The sequence below is a fragment of the Colias croceus genome, chromosome 14 (assembly GCF_905220415.1).
Source record: "Colias croceus chromosome 14, ilColCroc2.1".
Taxonomy (NCBI): domain Eukaryota; kingdom Metazoa; phylum Arthropoda; class Insecta; order Lepidoptera; family Pieridae; genus Colias; species Colias croceus.
The window spans coordinates 9,593,397-9,613,578 of NC_059550.1; the positions used below are offsets into that span (position 1 = coordinate 9,593,397).

General features: G+C 33.6%; 1 protein-coding gene across 1 annotated transcript in view; it reads right to left on the reverse strand.

Annotated features, from left to right (window-relative positions):
* The window catches only part of LOC123697605, a 65,654-nt gene that overhangs the window by 24,512 nt on the left and 20,960 nt on the right, over positions 1 to 20,182 (reverse strand). The window contains exons 4-5 of the mRNA XM_045644147.1: positions 20,007 to 20,140; positions 16,073 to 16,431 (exon numbers count right to left, since the gene is read on the reverse strand). Of these exons, the coding sequence (XP_045500103.1) occupies positions 16,073 to 16,431; positions 20,007 to 20,140 (493 nt within the window). The remainder of the gene's footprint in view (positions 1 to 16,072; positions 16,432 to 20,006; positions 20,141 to 20,182) is intronic.

Genomic DNA, 20,182 nt, shown 5'->3' on the forward strand with positions numbered 1-20,182 from the left:
CGATGAGTGAAATGTTCATCTGCACTGGTTTCAACTAATTATACCATTGGTAGCTGTGTGACGACTTTCAAACGTGAATATGACGAATGATTATAATAAATTTGCGCTCTAAAACCAGTGACCCACAATAGCAGGTTTTTGATGCTTAATATAATATGTATTACTTTTTGTTCAATAAAGATATCCTAATTTATCACTACATAGCATAATTCGCTGTCGTTGTCCGTCGGTACCCTATATGTATAATGTATATATACTTAATTCTTTAAAACTACGCAACGGATTTTAATGCAGGTTTTTTTTAATAGATAGCGATTCTCAAAGAAGGTTCAAGTTATAATTAATAAGGTTTTAAGACGCCCTGCTACAAGGTGGAGTGACGACATCCTCAGGGTTGCTGGGCATAACTGGCGTCAACGAGCGAATGACCGGGCTCAATGGCGTGCCATGACTGAGGCCTATGTCCAGCAGTGGACAAACATGGGCTCACAGCATGGGCTGATAATGATGATGATTGATGATGATGATAGACCACGTGGCCGAAGCCACGGGCGAAAACACAAGTACAAGATATAAAATTAGTAAATCTTAAAACCGGGTAAAAAAACCATTTAGTAATTAAAGACAGATTAAGATTATAAAATTTTGTTACATTCATTCTATTTTATTTAAATTACGATATGGAATTTAAATAAATATTAGGGAAAGTATTCAAATTGTTACAATTAACATGGTAATGTTTTGGCGTTGTGACTGCCGAAAGTTGGTTCAAGTTAACTTTGCCATAATTAATCAAAGAAAGTCGTTTTACTTATAAATTACACGCAGCTTGCGTTTAAACGTTTTTAGCTTAAGTTAAACTGTTATCAGATATAAATTGGAGCTCTTCTTACACTTAAAAATTTTAATTTTATATTGTACCGTCTTAAATGTATTGCTTTTTTTTATTTTAAACTATTTATTTATTCACGGTAGGTACTAACTAGCAAAACCGAACGAAAGTTATGAAAACAAGTGATAACTGCGTTAAAAACAACGGACTTCAAACTTGCACTTGCAAAATTTACAAATACCTACAGACAAAAATGCTCATAAAATAAAAACTAGGGTAGACTGGGTACGATTGAAACAAAGGACGGTTGAAACAACACGAATATCTCGTAAACCGTTGGTGGGGGGGTTAGGGGTCCAAGGGGAAAATGAAGCGCACAACTGTTCTAAACACGAACCACAATGTTGCGTCGATCTCCGCGCGCTTCAGCTGATTTTATAAGACCCTATTGTGTTTTTATGACCGAAAGTAAGTATTTTTGCTTGAAGATTTTTCCAATTATTGGCGTACCTATTTTAGTGACAGTATTAAGTGTGCGTTTTTGTTTTAAGTGAATCTTGTGGAATTTGACATTGTGACTAGTTTTTGTGTATCATTGTTGTTACAATTACTATAACTGTATTTTACCTAAAGTAGGAGTTGGGGACGGTTGAAACATTTTTTTTGGGTACGGTTGAAACATTGTTTTAATTATTTTTTGTATTTTTAGATGCCAATAGCACGTGTTAAAGAGATTTCGGGAAGATAAATATACTTTTCAAAGTACAAAGACGTGTATGAGGAAGTGAAAACCGGAAATCATTGCGAAAAGTGGCAGAGAAGCACAATTATTCGCTTTTAAGGTAAATTCGAATGCGAGATGACTCTGGCGAGCAAGAAAATAAAAAAATGGGATATAATAGAGGATATAACAACAGAAGGTATAATAATAGAGGGAAAAAACTCAGAAAGTTTACACTTTTCACTGACACACCAGATAAGGAAGAGATAAGAAAAGAGCAAGAATTAATATTGAAACGAACTAGAGCTAAGCAAGTGAAGAAGCGATTGGATTGACGAAAAAGGAAGACATTTGATGGAGGAAAATGTAAAAGTAACATCGAAGAAGCAAAAAATAAAAAAATACAAGAAGAGATATCATCAGAAGATGAGGAGTAGGTACTTCTGTCTTGTTTGTATGTCACCATATTTAGAGAGCAGACCTTATTGTAATAGAGTTACTTAATTATTGTTAGATTTAAAATAAACAATCAATAAAACATATTTTAATGCTATATTTTGTATTATTCGCATATTTTTCAACTGACCCCAATCACTGTTTCAACCGCCCCTGGTATGGGGACGGTTGAAACAAATCGGATTTATTTTTTTAATTTGATCTACTATAAAAAATAATAAACATGGAACTAAAATCATAGCGCCTAATAGTAGACAGATACATGCTCTTTTATTTAACATATATTTTTCATCGCTCGGGTTATAAACAGCAAAGTTATGGCCGTTATAAGTGAAATTGTTTCAACCGTACCCAGTCTACCCTACTGGGCCTATCCGAATAAAATTTTTATGGGACCAATTCGACACCATCCCGCATCGAACAAAAAAAGAATCACGTAAATCGGTTCAGAAACCTCGGAGTAATCGGTGTACATACATAAAAAAAAAATATATACCGGCCGAATTGATAACCTCCTCCTTTTTTTTTTAAGTCGGTTAATAATCTGATTATGTCAGACGTGCTATAAAATATTTTATGAAATATCGATTTCACATTTGGATAAGAACTATATTTTATAAAAAATGTACTTACAAAAAAACTTGAAAATTACACCTAAGTAATTAGTCATGCATACCGTGCATACGTCTACATAAGTTTTACTAAAGATTCACTATGATAAAATGTGATATAATTTAGTTTTAAATATTAAAGTTACACTTAACATTAAAGTCTTTACCATTCAATTTAATAAAAAGTTAAAACATCCTCATAACACTGAAAGCATAAAATACCAATTTTACAAGCTATTTAAAATATTTCCAGAGAAAATCCACAGCGTGTTGAAATATCATTTTAACTTATAGTTAAAATTCAATGCGGGTATGTGGAAACAATATATTGAACACAGTGAGACTGATAATGAGCTGGGTGAATATTTTGGACTTTCGCTACAGAAGTAAAAATATCGCCACAGTAAATATATAATACTGCGGTAGTAGTACTATATATCCATAGACATATTTATAAAATATTCTTATGACCGATTGTTAGTTAAAATTCTTTTTAGATTATATACCTATCTGTTTGAAAACAATTTAACTGAGACATTTATGAATTTACATGTTGCAGTTCAATAAACTTGAGGTGTTATGGAAAAACATAATATTATTTTGTCTGTTTATTCAATCTTAAATGTCAAACTTTTAACTAATCTTTCAAATGGAGAGAGCAGATGCTCTATAAACCTGTCTGTTTAAATAAAATACATATACCCTATAGATAGATAAAATTTTAAGTAATGATACTAAACAGCTATCCTTAGGGCGGCCGTACACGGACCGCTTCAAGCAGTTGAGACCGACCGCTTGAAGCCGCGACCGCGCGGTGAACTATAGGCTCAGCCGCTTCGGCTTCACCGCGTACACGTGACGGCTCGAGCCGTCGCGACCGCTTCAAGCCGTCAACTGCATGACGAAATTCCACCGTGCCGTTGACGGCTTGCGAGCGGTCGTGAGGCATACACTGACTGCTCGAGCCGTTAACTGCGCTAGAGCCGTCGTCGGCTCGCTCCTCCCCTGAAAATCAATGACTTGACTAGTCAAAAAAATCAACCGCTCGAGCGGTTGATAGCGACGGCTCGAGCGGTCAACAACCGACGGCTCGAGCAGTTGACGCCGACCGCTCGAGCCGTCCGTGTACGGCGCTCAGCCGTTAACTGCTCGAGCGGTCCGTGTACGGCCGCCCTTAGACGAAGTGCATTGAGAATCGTATTTATCAACAGTAATTAGATGCGTCACGGCTATAATTACGGCAGTTATGTAATCAGCGAATAGGAACAATAACAACGTGATTTGCGGTCTCCTCTTCTGTTTTCATGTTTCATTCTTAATCTAGGGCTGTCAGTTATGGAAAATAAATAAAATAAAATAAATCTGCATAGATTTTTTGTTCGAATTAAAAAAAAACGAAAAAAATCTATAGGCATAGAACCAGATGGACATTATATTCTAGGGATGGCATAAAGAAATCATTATAGTGAGCATATTTTTAAATGGCTGCCGAGTACCTAGTCTCAGTTTTTAAGCTCGAGACTTACTATCGATGTATTTATGGTAAGATAGAGATAAAAACAATAAACTTTATTTCCAAAAAATATAAGATGCAAAAGTTTACAATTAATATTGAACATTATCTACATTAATAATACTTAGTATTGACTATTGACTATTGAGTACGGCCTGACTTCACATATTGCAACCATGCTTGTTAAAATACATTAATTTAATATTAATTTCAACTAAAATGTAAACTACCGTACCCTATAGCATCTGTCATTACTGATCAGAATAGTTCTCAAGAACTTGTGACAGCCCTACTCGTGATTACAGCGATATACTTTGATATTATTAGCTCATGATTCTCAGCCTATTAACGTCAGATTAGTTTTATAAAAAGTTTTTGTTTTTTTGCTTTGATAAAGAATGAATTAGTTTATATTGTACGTACATTTATTGGAAGAAGCATTGTTTTTTTTTTTGTAACAAAACCATGGATAGTAAAAGGAACGTAATCGCTGCGTATTTCGTAATATTTTACTGTAAGACTTTATAATCAAGCAACACGGTTAAAGATTTTGCCGTGTTTTGCACGGTTTTTGATAAACATACATGTAGATACGTAAATATTTTTTACGAAACAAGTACAATGGTATAAATAAATTTGACATGATTTGATTTAATAGTTTAAACTGCAACTTAAAAACAAATGTCAACTATTAAAATTGTTTTAATACTTTTTCGATGCATTAAGATAATTATTGCGGTATAACAAGCAACAATTTTTATATTTCCTCTATATTATATAAATGTTTACATAGAAAAGATATTAATTTCTCAATAAACTTTTAACACAGCACGTGTAAACTATAAACGTCATCCAATGAAACTAATCCTTTTTAAATATTGACGTTGAAAGTGAAGCGGCCATTTCTCATTTATAATGATAACAAAGTAAAATTGTACTTTGTGGATTAACTGATTGTTACTTTCAAATGGATTAGTTTCTATTAAATCGGTTGAACGTAAACCTATAAAACTGATGGAATGAATATTGTGAATACGTTATTATTTTTACTTTTTGTATGGAAGGCAATAATGCCTTTGTTACAATATTATTAAGACACAAAGTCAAATGTTTTGCTTTAGGGCTCTAAATGTACCTATTTACTTCTATTCTAATCAAGTAGCAAAATTTATAATATTTCATTATGATTTTTACACACTTTCATTAGCTTCCTTTATTGTATGTATAATGTAATTAATAATTATGTAATAGACTCCTTTAGAATCAATTTTGACCAAATTTTAACAGACATACAGGAAAGATTTATCTCAAATATTTTATTTTATAAATAACATATTTAAACAGACAGATTTAATTCAAACTTTATAATTAATTTACACTTTTATAAAAGTTTTTTTTTTATCTTTACATAATTATCATTTTAAGACATAAAATAACCATAATATTTTATGTTTATGAGCATTTCTCAGATATATCAAGATGTCGTATCCTATGACATGTGAAACTCTCCGCTTACCGGCCACCTGACACCGTCTGCTGGCTATAATATTATATTATTACTGGATTGCGACTAACCGTCGACGATATTTTGTCGTGACGATGTGTCGTGACGATATTTTGAATAACGGACGTGTAGTGTTTAGAGGTGCTTAATGCTTACAATATACAAGTAGATACAATACGAAGATTATAAATCGCTTATAAAATACATCTTGTTACTTAATAAATTATGCCTGACTTTCACTTTCTTAAACATTTAAGCTAGGTATGCTTGAAATTTATATAAAAAACAATAAAAACACCTTCTGATATTCCGTGACGAAGACTTTTTTCCCAACTACGCTGAGGAAGTCACGATCTCACCTCAGTAATCGAATTTATCCTACTCTTTCTATTTAAATTTTAAAATGAATTTAAGGGAACACGTATAACACGACCTTGAAATTGATGATACAAACAGATACTTATTTTAAAATAGTTTGTCTAATGTACCTAACTAGGTACTGTAAAATTTGGCTCTCTGCGTTCGAAAGTTTTTAGAAATTTGTCAAATTTTGTTTCTACACTTTAAATGTTACTGATACTGTATAGAAGGTGCTAAAAAAGTCGTCGATAATTTCAACAAACAGTAAATAAATAACACGTAAATGAATCCCAGATCACGTTTTTAAGAAAATACTTCAAAGCCAGTAACTTACCTACTTACAAAAACTATACCATCCATAAACTACAAAATGCAATTATAAATTACGTTCACAACTTACTCAGCTTAAAAGCTTAAAGTTATTTTAGCCCAGTTTACAGTGCAGGCATGCGATAAGCTTTTGTTTGCTGCATTATCGTGTAAACGAACTTTAATCTGTTAAGGAATTTTAGTCACGGGAATGCGTCCTGGCTTCGATTTTCTAGTTAAATATTATGTAGGTACATGTTCGTTTGTCTGGTTAAGGTAGGCACTAGGCACTACTAATTTGATAAAAATATTAGTGTTTTGGAAGACTGTTCAATATCTATCGAAAAAAGTTTAAGGCAATATACCTTTTAAAACAATATTATCATTATTTGATCAATATGAGAGTGTCATCAATGAACAATATAAAAAAATGGTAAAAAGAAACGTCATCCCCATCATTGTTAAAACAGACATCAAAAATGTTTAAAACATTCCCACCAATCACAAACACACTTTTAAAAAATACTCCCACAAAAACCCATAAACATTTAAAGCAATTCCCAAAACATAATCGCAAATATACTAGGAAGCATATTCTCACGGCACCAACAATGCGCATGGGCATACCAAACGCACAAAAACCATACAAAAACGTCAAAAACTCAACGTAAAACGCTCACCGCATTAATCGAAGGTAATTCCCGAAAAGGCAGGTAAAATGTATGACGTCACGACTTAGACATTTTTTGGAGATACCAGTTATCGTAAAAAATGGCTAGAATGAGTTTATTTGGAGATTCCTGCGTTTGTTTTTATCATTGTTTATATGAGTCGATATAGTGTACCTACTTGGATACATTGAAAAAAAAAATAACAATGAAAATTCTAAATAACTTTCACAAAATCTATGTATAAATGCAATCTAATTCACATAAGACAATAGCTGATATTATCTTATGCAAATATGTACTATTTATTTTAAACTAGGTTTCCGCCCGCGGCTTCGCCCATGCAGTCAAAGAAAAACCCGCAAAGTTCCCGTTCCCGTGGCATTTCCGGGATTGCGTCATTTTCCCGGGATAAAAAGTAGCCTATATGTCATTTCTCGGGTATCAATCTCCATACCGAATTTCAAGCAAATTGGTTCAGTAGTTTAGGCGTGATTGAGTAACAGACAGACAGACAGAGTTACTTTCGCATTATAATATTAGTTTGGATTACAATCAATTATCGTTTAGTTTGCTCACTATAACTTGTGGACTCTTATATTAAAAACGGTAAAAATATATACAAGTAAAATTAACAAAGGTAAACCTTAATTAAAAGCTAAACAATACAATTGAATGTTTCCACGCTCTGATCAAGACCTTGGCTGCGACTGAGACTGAAAGGTAAAGATTACCTTCCTGTCTTGTTTTTAGAAAATAAACAATACACATAAACATATAGGTTCATAAATATTATAAAGAATTGTGTTGTTGTTAAAAAAATACGAATAAAAATATCCATTTGAAGTGAGTATTGAAGATCAGAATAAAGACGAGTCAAATAATATAATATACCTATAAACATACGACACGAATTGAGAACCTTATTTCTTCAGAAAATCGTTTAAAAAGTTATTTCGAAATGTGCCTATTATACATGCACTCATAGAGTCATAAACCTTCCGTCTGACACTAATAAAATACACATACACTTTTGCACATTCTCACAAAACATCTCAAGTGCACAAAAAATGCATTAGTATACAATACGGGTAATATTTAAAGTCCTTAAGTATGAACACAATGATCATCAACACATGTTCACCTTCAGAGCACTTGACATTCTTATTTCTTACCCTAATTGAGGGTAGCAAAAAATATTAAAAACTTTCCATAGGGATCCCTTTTTATCGGATTTTTTGTTCTTGTTTGTAAGTGAATTGTTAAGTTTTGCCATTTATTTATGTCATTTATTAACTAAATATAAAACTGACTACTTACAGTTTTATATTAATGTATTTTCACATCGAGTAAGGGATAGTTAGAGCATCTTATTTTTGTGCAGATCTATCATTTTGTCTATTACCTACGTGCAGGTTCCATTTAATTCAAGATAGGGTCAAAAAAGGACTATTTTAAACATATGTGTAATGATAAAAATATAAAAAAATAAAATAAAATGGCGTATGAAAAATGATATAGTAAAAAAAATCACGCAGTATGTAATGTGACAAAGCCGCGGGCATAAGCAATACAATAAACTTATAATGAGAATTAATAACACTCACTTCTGGATGGATCCAAAAATAATCGCACTTGAAATTACACTGAAAACAAAAAAGACTCCCACACAAACCAGTTTGAGACAAACGAACTTAACCTCGGTTATAACTGGTAAGTCATTACAAAACCCGTGACTCATCAATTGTACTTAATAATTATGTACTTACTAGTTATTATCATAGATATCGCATATTGTTATTTAATCGAGAATACCTATGATGAAGTTAACTTTACGTTACATACCTACCTACATACCTACGTGTATTTTTAAATCTTTGTAACTGTAGCATCAAATATCTGTTATTAGATGAATCGTTGTGTTTTCATATTTTTGATAGGTTTTTGTAAAACATTATTTTACCATTTGGTGGAGAAATCGTCACCAACTACCAAGATATTAAGTTCTCATGAGATGTAGGGTAATTGCGCTGGTTTGCCGTCCAGCTTCTGTTTTCGTCCATTTGACTGACCTGCTACAATCACGTGCGTAAAACTTGAATACAAACCTACCTTCCCGCGCAAGTTTGCACTTTTTACGGTCCATAATGTTTAAGCAACAGTACTATCAACATTAAAATTTGATTTGACAAGAAGAGAGTTCAAAAAATTAACGTAAATGTGGCCGCTTCGCATACGTGCCTTGCAGATGTCATCGCGCGAGAGAAAAATTTGCCGGCGAGAAAAGTTCATGGTAAGGTAAATCACTGTTTTAGCTAGTTTACGTAATGTTTTTGGTACGTATGTTTATTTATAAGCATAATAAACGCAATTATAAGTGTTTATCATACATTTTTATAATACTCTTCGAAATATTAAGTGGACGGATACTAGGTTACCAAATTCTCAAAATATTTGGTTTTCGTCCAAGTGGACGGAAACTCAAACAGCTACGTGAATATTTGTTAGGGTCATTTTACTTTATCGGACCTTTAAAATACTGAATAGTTTCTCCCGAAGTGATCTTTATTGCTATTAGTTTAGTTTTTTTGGTTTCCGTCCACTGCTATGTCAGTGCTGCCAAAATAAAAAAATATTTAAAGAAGTGGACGAAAACTAAATTTAGCTTTAAATGTTTTAGTTTTCGTCCATGAATGAGTATTGGAGTATCCAAAAATTAAATATAGCCATTCTTTTGCATTACTTTTCGTCTATTTTTACGTATTGAAAAGTTTTCTATTCAGTATCTTCCTTATAAATAATTGGTGAGGGCCAGAGTGTTGTAGGTACCTAATATTGTCATTCATTCAGTCATGTATCATTCTCCTTATGTGAAGTAGAGTCAATTATTCGTAGCATAAATGGGGGTAGGTCAGACATAATACACTGTATTTTTCTTGATTATCATTCACTTGAGTATCATCTTTTATTCTAGGTCTGTTTTGCCAATGCAGTATTTTTTTATTATACCTACTTACTCAACGTATCCTCAGAAAGATCTTATTGTTTTTAGATGGCCTCGAAGGAGTCTAAGAAATCTAGAAAAAAAAGACGCTGCGTACACTGAAGATTCTGTAGCTAAAACATATTATTATGGCTGTGTGTTTATAGTACGTTTCATTTGATAAACAAAGTATTAGAATGAAAATTTTTGTTGTTAGAATGAATATTTCTGTTTTTTGATGTTATTTCTTAGTCCTGTAATTATTACTTGTTTCATTTACATTGTAAGGAACGCATTCCTTTCTTTATTACGAATGATTATACAGTCATCACTAACGCCTATAAGGACTGCCAAGTGCTACATAGATCTCAGTGTTGACTAGTTATATTGATTATTATTAGTAAAACCACAAGTAAAACTAAACCTGGGTAGTGAGAAATTGTAATGTTAATTAAATAAACGTATATATTTACCTGTAATTGATTTTAAACTTAAGAAGGAGGGTAGGTCAACTAGACCTACCCTCCTTTTTCTACACGGTGGTCGAAAACTAGCTTACACTAGGACGAAAACCAGTTTTTTTGGACGAAAACTAGCATTTACCCTACTTTTGCAGAAAATAATTTATATAAAAAGATACATCAAAATGATTTATTTTCCCTTAATATTATCTTAAAGAAGACTATATAAGGACTTAAAAAAAAATTATATGTTTAAGGAAGGGTGCTCCAAAATATTTATTTCGTATCACAAAGTTGGCAACTCCTATAATTGGACGAAAACCAGCGCAATGACCCTATATTTTTTGTTGTTTGTTTTGGTAGTACCAACGTAAGTACAGTACCTGCATATAATTACTAATTTAAACTTAACTTAAAAAAAAATAAGATCATCTAGTGACAAAATACGTTAAGATTTACGACGCATCATCCAGTGTCCAAAAAGATAACTTATCTAGTGCCATCAGTCATTACTCATTACCATTCCAAGGTGCTCATGAATTTTATAATACGTTTTAGGGTTCTGTCAGTTTGTGCTTAAATTTATTTTAAATCTAAACAGAAAGATACGTAGGTAGGTACTATCAACAGCTCGAAAAAAAAAGGCATATTAAATAAGCAAATTATTCCAAAATACTATACAAAAAAGATAAAAGTTTTCTTTATGGTAGGATAAAATGTCTCTTCAGTATCATATATTTAGGTAATAATTGTAATGCATGAAATCATTTGATTAAAATGTTTATATAGCAATTACAACATTTTTGAACTCCTTTAAAAAAAGTAAAAAGAATACAAATTATAGGAATCTTCAAAGCAAAAGCAGAACTAATCTACGTATCCCAGATTAAGTATATTTTAATGCGTGTCTTGTGACATTTAATGTGATTACCTGTTACCACTTACCAGCTTATGCTCCATTCTTAAAATTCTTTAGATAATTTATACTTTCATAGCTTTAAGGTTAAAACTTATTCATATTTTGTTACTTACGGTAATAAAGGCTTAGAGATTTTAGATTGAGTATTAGCAGTAAATCTTCTTAGAACCCAATCAAGGTGTGTCAAGATATAATACCCGTCTAGCTTATATCTAGGTATTAAACATACAAATATAAATTTTAAACCATTCATCATAGTCATTGACTTTAAAATCGCAAGAACTCTTCATTATTTCTCACAATGTACGTAAATACGTAGTTGATGCAATTTGCTTAACAAACTCAGCAAGCCAGCTGGACAAGCATTCGAAAACGTTCATCCAGAAAACTGAAATTCAGTAAATTGAATTGTTTGCACAGCGAGGTAATATGAATCTTATTACTAAGTCATAAGTACTACAATGCTAAAACTCATTTGAGTAGCAAAGGGAAGCCTTAAACCAGCCATAACCTACACGAACACCATTCTTGAGTTAACAGCCAAGTGAAATTGAATCTTGCAATAACGAGATAAAGCGCGAATCGCATTAACTCACAAATAGGCCGAGCGCCGGCGACGTAAATAATTACGTATTCGTTGAACGTCAGAATTTCCCGCGATATCGACTTGATATGCGATGTCTGTAATTGAGATTCCGTTTGGGATTCGAACCGCGTCACTTAAATTGTTTCGTATTGTCCATTTGAGAGACAGGATGCTATTTTTTCAATTGTGTAACTTTATTTTTACTTTTGTCCGTTGTAGCTTGTGAATTTTAAGACAAATCGTTTACAAAGAGGCTTATCATGTGATATATTTTAGTGGAAGAGCTAAAAAGTTGGTAGTTTGGTACAGATATTATATTTTAGTAAACTGTACAACTTTCAAACGCACTTTAATTTTATCACGTTCGTACATGGAAAGTGTGAGTAAGAGAAAGAGGTGATAAAAGAAGTAAATCGAAAAATTGCTAATTATATACTGTTTTATATTTTATTTAAGCTAATTTTGTTACTAGTGTTTTCGGGTAATTCGGTGTAATTCGGGTAGGTACACTTCAATGCCTATTAAATTAATAGGCATTGAAGTGTACCTAGTTACCTACACGAATTAATAGTATCAATGTGAAATTAAGAATTTTTCGAAGAGGTCCTGGAACAATGAGCGCCTTATACCGAAACGAAAAAAATAATCTTCCTATTCTCTTTTCAAAAATTATAGCTAGAAGCTACCTTAGCAAAAACACACATGAAAACAAAAACGCGATAGTAGGTATTTGATACAAAATACAAATCATCTGAGCTACGATGCCATCATTCACATTTCACACGAATGAAACAGCAACCTTCGTTTGACGTTAAAATAACACTACAAAAAAATTCAACCCCAAAGTGTAGACACAACAGGTGTGTTAAGAATTTTAATTCTAAGCTCCTAAACTTTCCTTTGTCCCAAAATTAAATTGTATTTTTACTTACTATTTAGTACCTATCAGTACTTTACATTCCATCATGTGTCAAATTACCATCCCAGTTAAAATATGTATAAAAATATACCTACTAAAGTCTAAATATTAGCCGCAGACCTTAGTTACGTCTAGTCTCTTAGAAACGGCTAAAAAAACACGTCAATGTAAATATTTTCCGACGAGATTTTGTTGCCTCTCAGCAACAACTTGACGCGGAGGTAAAAACTTTTAAAATGGAAATTCAAAAGTGCTCATCAAAGTGTGCTTAATTAGAATAACCGTTTTGCTTTTTTGTATATTATTTGCTTCTGTGAATCAAATCACAATAGACATTTTTAATGTAGGTAGGTAAACAGTGTTTGTATGAAATTAGAAAATTTTATTTTTTGTTTTGAACTTCTAGGTAGCACCTATGTGCCATCACCTCCAACTAAGCCTCCAACCATCGCCACCAACAATAGGGCTAAGTGGCGTGCCATGGGGTGAGACCTACGTCCAACAGTGGACGAACACAGGTTGAAAGAGAAGAGAGAGAACATCGTTATTGTCTATAAAAATTATCTTTAAATTATCAAATATTAAAAAACAAACCATCGCGCGCGAATCCTGAAAAACTCAACGACGATTCAACTAAAGAGATTATACCTACCTAGGTATATTACTATGAAAGTTGTAATGTAAATCAGAGTACATAATATAAGGTCCTTTCAATCATAACTTTTTACTAGGTCAGCATTTGCTCTGGTCTGATTTTAATCGATTGTAATGTTAATCGACAACTTATAGTAAGCCAGTAAAATCATTTGCATCACTTGCATCGGCTTTTCAGATTATTATCTGCTTAATGTAATGTCTAGATTAATAAAATGGAAATTCTAATTCTCACGTTTTTATAACTTCATCCAGTTAATTAATTAATAGTTTATTGGTCGCGATTTCCTAACCGGTTCCCATCCGTTCATGACTAAAGAATCCAATTCATTGAACTTGATCGTCATTAAAACTATGATATACTTTTACCGGCTTCTAAAACTATGTATATTTTTAAAGTTAATTAAAATATCTAGATAATTCTCAATATACGTTTAATAAAATGAAGCGAAGATAAGTCTTAAAATGAATCTTCAATAATTCACTCTTCCTTACTATAGGAAAACTTTGATTTTACGTTCAAAAATGAAATATCATATTCAAAACGTTATACTTATTGTAAACGTAACTAAAGTCTAAAACACTTGAACAAACAGCAAAAAGTTACCTTTTAAACAACTTATAGTGCATCCTGTATCACACTCACATCACTTCACTATCACAAACACACCACACAACCGCTCAGCGACGCGTCTAACAATTTCTGAATAAGACCTTGCGCGGGAAAGAGACGGAAAAACAAGTTTGCGCTCGCGCACAGGTGGGAGAAGGAACAGGTAAACGTACCCCGATAAAGGGGTTTTTACGAATAGTTTGTATCCCTTGTTTTCATTTGTGAAATTAGAAATTTCTAGATAGTGAATCTCGTTGAATGAGCTGTATAATGCTGTGTATACGTAACGGTAAATATAAAATTGCTGATAGCGATCTGTGGCTGGTACACGTTCAAAATAAATTACTGTTCACGGAAGAGATGAAACAGTTCAACGGTGAAACGGCTCAGCATTTTGTCCAAGTCAAACATCACTGTATTTTTATGGATGTAACTGGCATTAAAAAATGTGGGACTTTTATTTATAGTAAGACAAATATTCAGGAAGATATACCTACCAAATTGAGAGTAAGTAATTTTAAAGCTTCCGATATGAAAAGAAAAGCCCTATTATACCTACTTGGCTTAAATTTTCCAGGTTTTAAAGGCATTTGGCACACTGTTTACCTACTCAACTGTTTATAATAAACGCTATCTAGCCGTTTGTATATGGAAATATTTATTATCTCCAATCCTTTAATCTAAAATAAACTTGTCCACTGATTTTATTTCATCGGTATGCCTTTGATTCCACCGCCAGCGCCATATTGTCACGTACCAGACTGACCATAGATAACGGGCTTTTTATAGAGCACAGGAATTTGTTGAAAAATTGTCTGGTTTTTATTTATTATTTTTATTGCCTAGGTGTGTAAGAAGAGTCATTTGTAATTGTCTTGTTAAATGGGATGCCTAAAAAGCATGTGTGTGGTCTACGTCTAGTTGATAGACATATTTCTCTTCTTAAATTTATAAGTTAATTGTAAAACTCAATATGAATTACGATCAAACAGGTTGAAGTCCTAAACACAATAAGTTTTTAAAAGTTTTTGTTCCCATTTATATTGACGAACAAATTTTACAACTATTTCGCTTTCAATACATTTACGTACAAAATAGTGACGTCGGATTTAACTGTAAAACATACAGATGTTAAGAACAATACGCAAATGCTCTTTATAATAAATTCAAAATTGTAAAGACAGCGTGCGTAAAGGCACGTTCGTAAAACGTGTTATAATCATAAAAATTAAATATTTATTTGCATGAAAACGAAGCGACCTAACGACACCAAACCATGCCTTTAATTAAACATTCTTATTGGTCTGGGATTAGTTCAAGGTAACATCTAAATAGATGCATTTATTTATATACTTTTTGTCGGAGAACAATCATAATGTGCTATAAATAAATTGCTATCATTAGAATTTATCCATACTGTAATCATTATCATCATTAATTCTAAATCGTTTACTAAACGTATGCACTGCATCAGCATTGCATACCCAGATAAGGCTAAATTCTACATCATACATCATGCATCATGCATCAAAATAAATGCTTTAGATATAGGTGACTATCTATTGCAGGTATCGAAAAGTTCCCAAGGATTGTAGACTGGGAACTGGGAAGAATAGGTAGGATACCAGTAAATATTCTGTGCAAACTACCTATCAAGAACAATAATAGAACAAGTCATCTATACTTTTTCTATAACTTCGAGATGAAAATCCGGAATTTTAATGGTAAATTAGGACGGACTGAAGCAGTCATAAGGGTAAAATTCCTAAGTGATCGAATTTGGAAATGATGATACTACCTACGCAACAAAGTTCATACTAATTACTTAGTACCCTGTAGTTTAGTACAAAGGCATTGTGAATGCTAGCCCTGTATGACAGGACATGTTAATTACTTGCCCTGTAGGAATTTGAATACTGACCCTATTTGATAGGAAACAAGTCATTAACAAGTGACAACTCACCGATTCTCTCCCGGCGTCAGCTTATTATCCCCACCGGGCGCTCGCACCCTGTCCGTTTCACCAATTAGTTTCTCACACCGGCCGTTACTCAAGTGCTCTCTGGCCACATTCAACGCATCACAGATCACTTCACTATTACACTTTTCACTAACATCCTCCTTCTCTGGTTCCTGGACGCCGTTCGCGATAACAGGCGCTGGTTTCGCTTGCAACGCTTTTGGCTGGGACTTGGGTGACGATATAGCTGGCTTGCTTTCTATTGCGCCGTTTTCATTTATAGACGTTACGTACACTGTTGAGTTTGCAATGTAACCGTTCAGTTCTTTGTTTTCGGGTTGTGTTCGTTTTCTTCGATTCAACTGGAAAAGGAAGTGCATGTTAGTAGTGGTCAAAATGGAAGAGAAGATATTGAATGCTTTCTTTCTGATTACTAGCCGAATACTATGTCTCTGCACATAATGTTCGTTATCCTACCCACTGAATCAATAATATAACATTAATGAATTAAAATGCTTTATAGATTCAGCAATCACTTCAAGGCATACCCAATTTTAACCACCGAAAACTTTTTACCAATAATGCTGCAATGTCAGCTAATGAAATTATATTGCGAAAATTCCATTCTAACGACTCTCACCCGCGTGCACATTCTACAAATCTGCATATACAAAAACAATGATATAATTGCGATACGTGAAGTCTCCGGAATACAGAAGACGCTCCACAATCTACATAGTATTTACCACAGAATAGTTCTGTGGTATTTACTATATTATGTATTGTTTACAAGCACATCTATCTAGGAGCAAATATTGCAAATGCAACATTCATATGATATCCAATGTATTGCCTACGTGATCTCATATTGAATGATAATAAATGTACAACAATGGATCATCAGCAATATGGACTCCACTGTTATGTAAATATCTATCGAGGTTTTCACAAATATTTGCACCGTGTGTGTAATAAACACAATGTATTTACATTTTGAAATGTTTACTTTAGATTTTATAATGCTATGGTATAGAAATAAAACCTTATCGACTCTGATATTTCACTTTTTACACGTATTTGACCCATTACGCATGAGGCATCTCTGATTACATTTTCAAGTAAAACACGTAAAATGGATAACAGTAAGTATTACGATAAAACAGCTTCCATCTATTTTCTCATAAAAACTTGTATTTTATAAAGAAAGAAACAAACAGTGGCTACAGGCTAAGATAAATAATTGTTTCTTGATAAATTAGACTCTAGTCCAGGAGCGCGTTGGTGGCTACTATCGTTTAAAGATAATATATTTTAGTCTTAACAAAACCATTAATTTTGCTGTTGAAATTTTTAAACTTTGTCAAAGTATTTAATAAATTTGAAATACAAAAAAACAAACGAACATAACATTCGTCACTTAGAAATTATGTAGCTTCTAAATGTTCATAAACTCTTAACAAAATGTTCAGTTTAACCTTTACGATCAAGTCTAAAATTTTGTAAAATTTATAAAAATAAAATATTGATACAAAATGATTTTACCGCCGAATCCTGAACAAAAACAATTTATAAACGTAACAAAATAATTGAACGCATGCAATTATGTATTTAATCAACGCCTACATATTCATTGAAAACATCCATCTTATCTGTTCAGTTTAACACTAGTCCTGTCCCGTGACTTACCTCATTTTTATATTCTTTATTTATTCTAATTTTTGTAAGTTTTGATTCCGCGATTGTATTTAGACAAAATTAACTAGCTTATTAATTCCTTCATTATCTACCAGATAGCAATTAAGAATATCTCAATTCCCATCGCCACTTTATCTAATGACCTAGATGGGGTATAATTATCTAATTCTTTTATAGAACAACCACAAACTAGCCCATAAAAATTCGCATTTATGAGCTGGTCCTTGGAACTTTGACTGCCTAGGTTTTATCGTTTCTAGAGTCTCAAATAATGTGCGGTTTTATTGTTAGAAAGTTGAAATCCACTTATTTTTTCTTATGAAACCTTATGGTCAAAACCGTGTCCATAAATAGTCATTACATGTATTGAGTTTTGCAAAACTCTATTAAAATTCAACAACTTTAAGCCGAAAATATGGATATCCCAATTCCCCGAATAAGGGAAAGCGTACCTAAATTATAATTGTAATCTAATTTCATATTAAAAGCAAAAATATCTACAAATGTAAACTCTGCAAACAAAAACCTAGTTTCATAGAAGCCGTAATTGCACGTAAAATCAACAGACCTTCCAACCACTTCAATATTCGCTTCTACTGTTATTAAATTGTTTGTACTTTATCCAACTGGAGCTAAGCTTAACTAAAACATATTTAAATGAAGTATTTAAATCCGTTTGTCATAATATGCACAAAACATTATGAGAAAATTTTCTATACCAATGGGCGTTTTTCCATTACCCGGCCCGGCTCCGGCACGGCAACGGCATGGTCGGGGACCGGTACCGGCACCGGGACTTCGTTTTTCCATTGCGCCGGTGTCGATGCCGGTTTACGCCCGGTCCCTCCGCTCCACTCCCTCCTACCCGCCCCGCGCAGTTACACACTCACACGGCTACAATTCAAATAAATATGCAATACATATGCAATTTTGCCGGCCGGCACAAGTGGGAAGCTTGCTACCCCGGCGACGGCGACGGCGCCGGCAGGACTCAATGCCGTGCCGGCGCCGGCGCCGGTAAGTGAAAAAGCGAGCCATACATTTTCATACATTTTTGCTTCCCCGGCTACAGCCCGGCACGGCATTGAGTCCTGCCGGCGCCGTCGCCGTCGCCGGGGTAGCAAGCTTCCCACTTGTGCCGGCGCGGCCCGGCAAAATTGCATATTTATATGAATTGTCATATCAGTACTGTACCACTCACCGGGCGTAAACCGGCATCGACACCGGCGCAATGGAAAAACGAAGTCCCGGTGCCGGTACCGGTCCCCGACCATGCCGTTGCCGTGCCGGAGCCGGGCCGGGTAATGGAAAAACGCCCATTGTTGTGTCTCAACGTTTCCACTAGACTCGGATTCTTATCCAATGTAGATTAAATTTATATTGTATCCTTGTCCAAATTCTTACTTACTTAGAATACAAAATTCTGATTTAAAATGAAATTTAACTTGATAAAATTATGAAAGAAAATTCCTACTTCAATGCGAGTTTCGTCGGCTTAACTGGCAGATAGTCTGTTTTAAAAACATACAAATTTTATCGCTGTACTAATGATTGTCTATATATTTGCACGTATAGGAATATTCATATAAAGATAACTATTCAGACTTTCTTGATCTCTAGTATACGCCACATCTGCACATCAACAGACAGGTCAACTTTCTCTGGTCAATTTGTTTATTCTGCAACAAGGGATGTCCCTTAACACTAAGTACCTAGGTACACATACTCTTTGAAATTAGCTTTTTGTGATACGTCAAGAGACTATCATAAACACAAAGGAAAGCAAACATTCATAAGAATCACAGTTTCGAGCTAAGTATGCATTTGTTCCTATTGTGTTCCTTTTAAAGAACCTGTCTGTAGGGAAATTAGTGAGGAGGTTTGGCTAGGAAAAGTTTGAGCTGGATTAAAAAATAATAAGCTGGGAATATAGTTTTGTGCGATCCTACCTTACAGAGAAGTTAATTCATTACGTATATAAAGGTTATGTAGATGTTAAAAGACTACAATTTTTTTTGGTAAAATTGGATATCAGATGAATATTGAATGGCATTAAGAAACCGTTAATTTCGCATATGAAATGAATGTTACCAAATTTCCCCAAAAACGTTGAACATTGCATATGTCACGCTCAAATTAGATAACGAATTACTTTGATTAAACACCTATGTCCTATGACGTCACAATGTAGTGCTGAATCGATCTTATTCTTACTCGGATCGCACAATTCAAGTATACTTACTTCTACAGACAATTTGGACATGTCCACAGGCGTGATTCGCTTGAGGGCGGACAGCCGCTGCAAGCGCTGACGGGCCTGCTCCTCCACCGCGATGAGGAAGGCATCTTGGATTATGTTGTGGCCAATGTCTGATACTGGAACAAAAGCTTGAGTTAGAACATCAAATGTTAATTTAG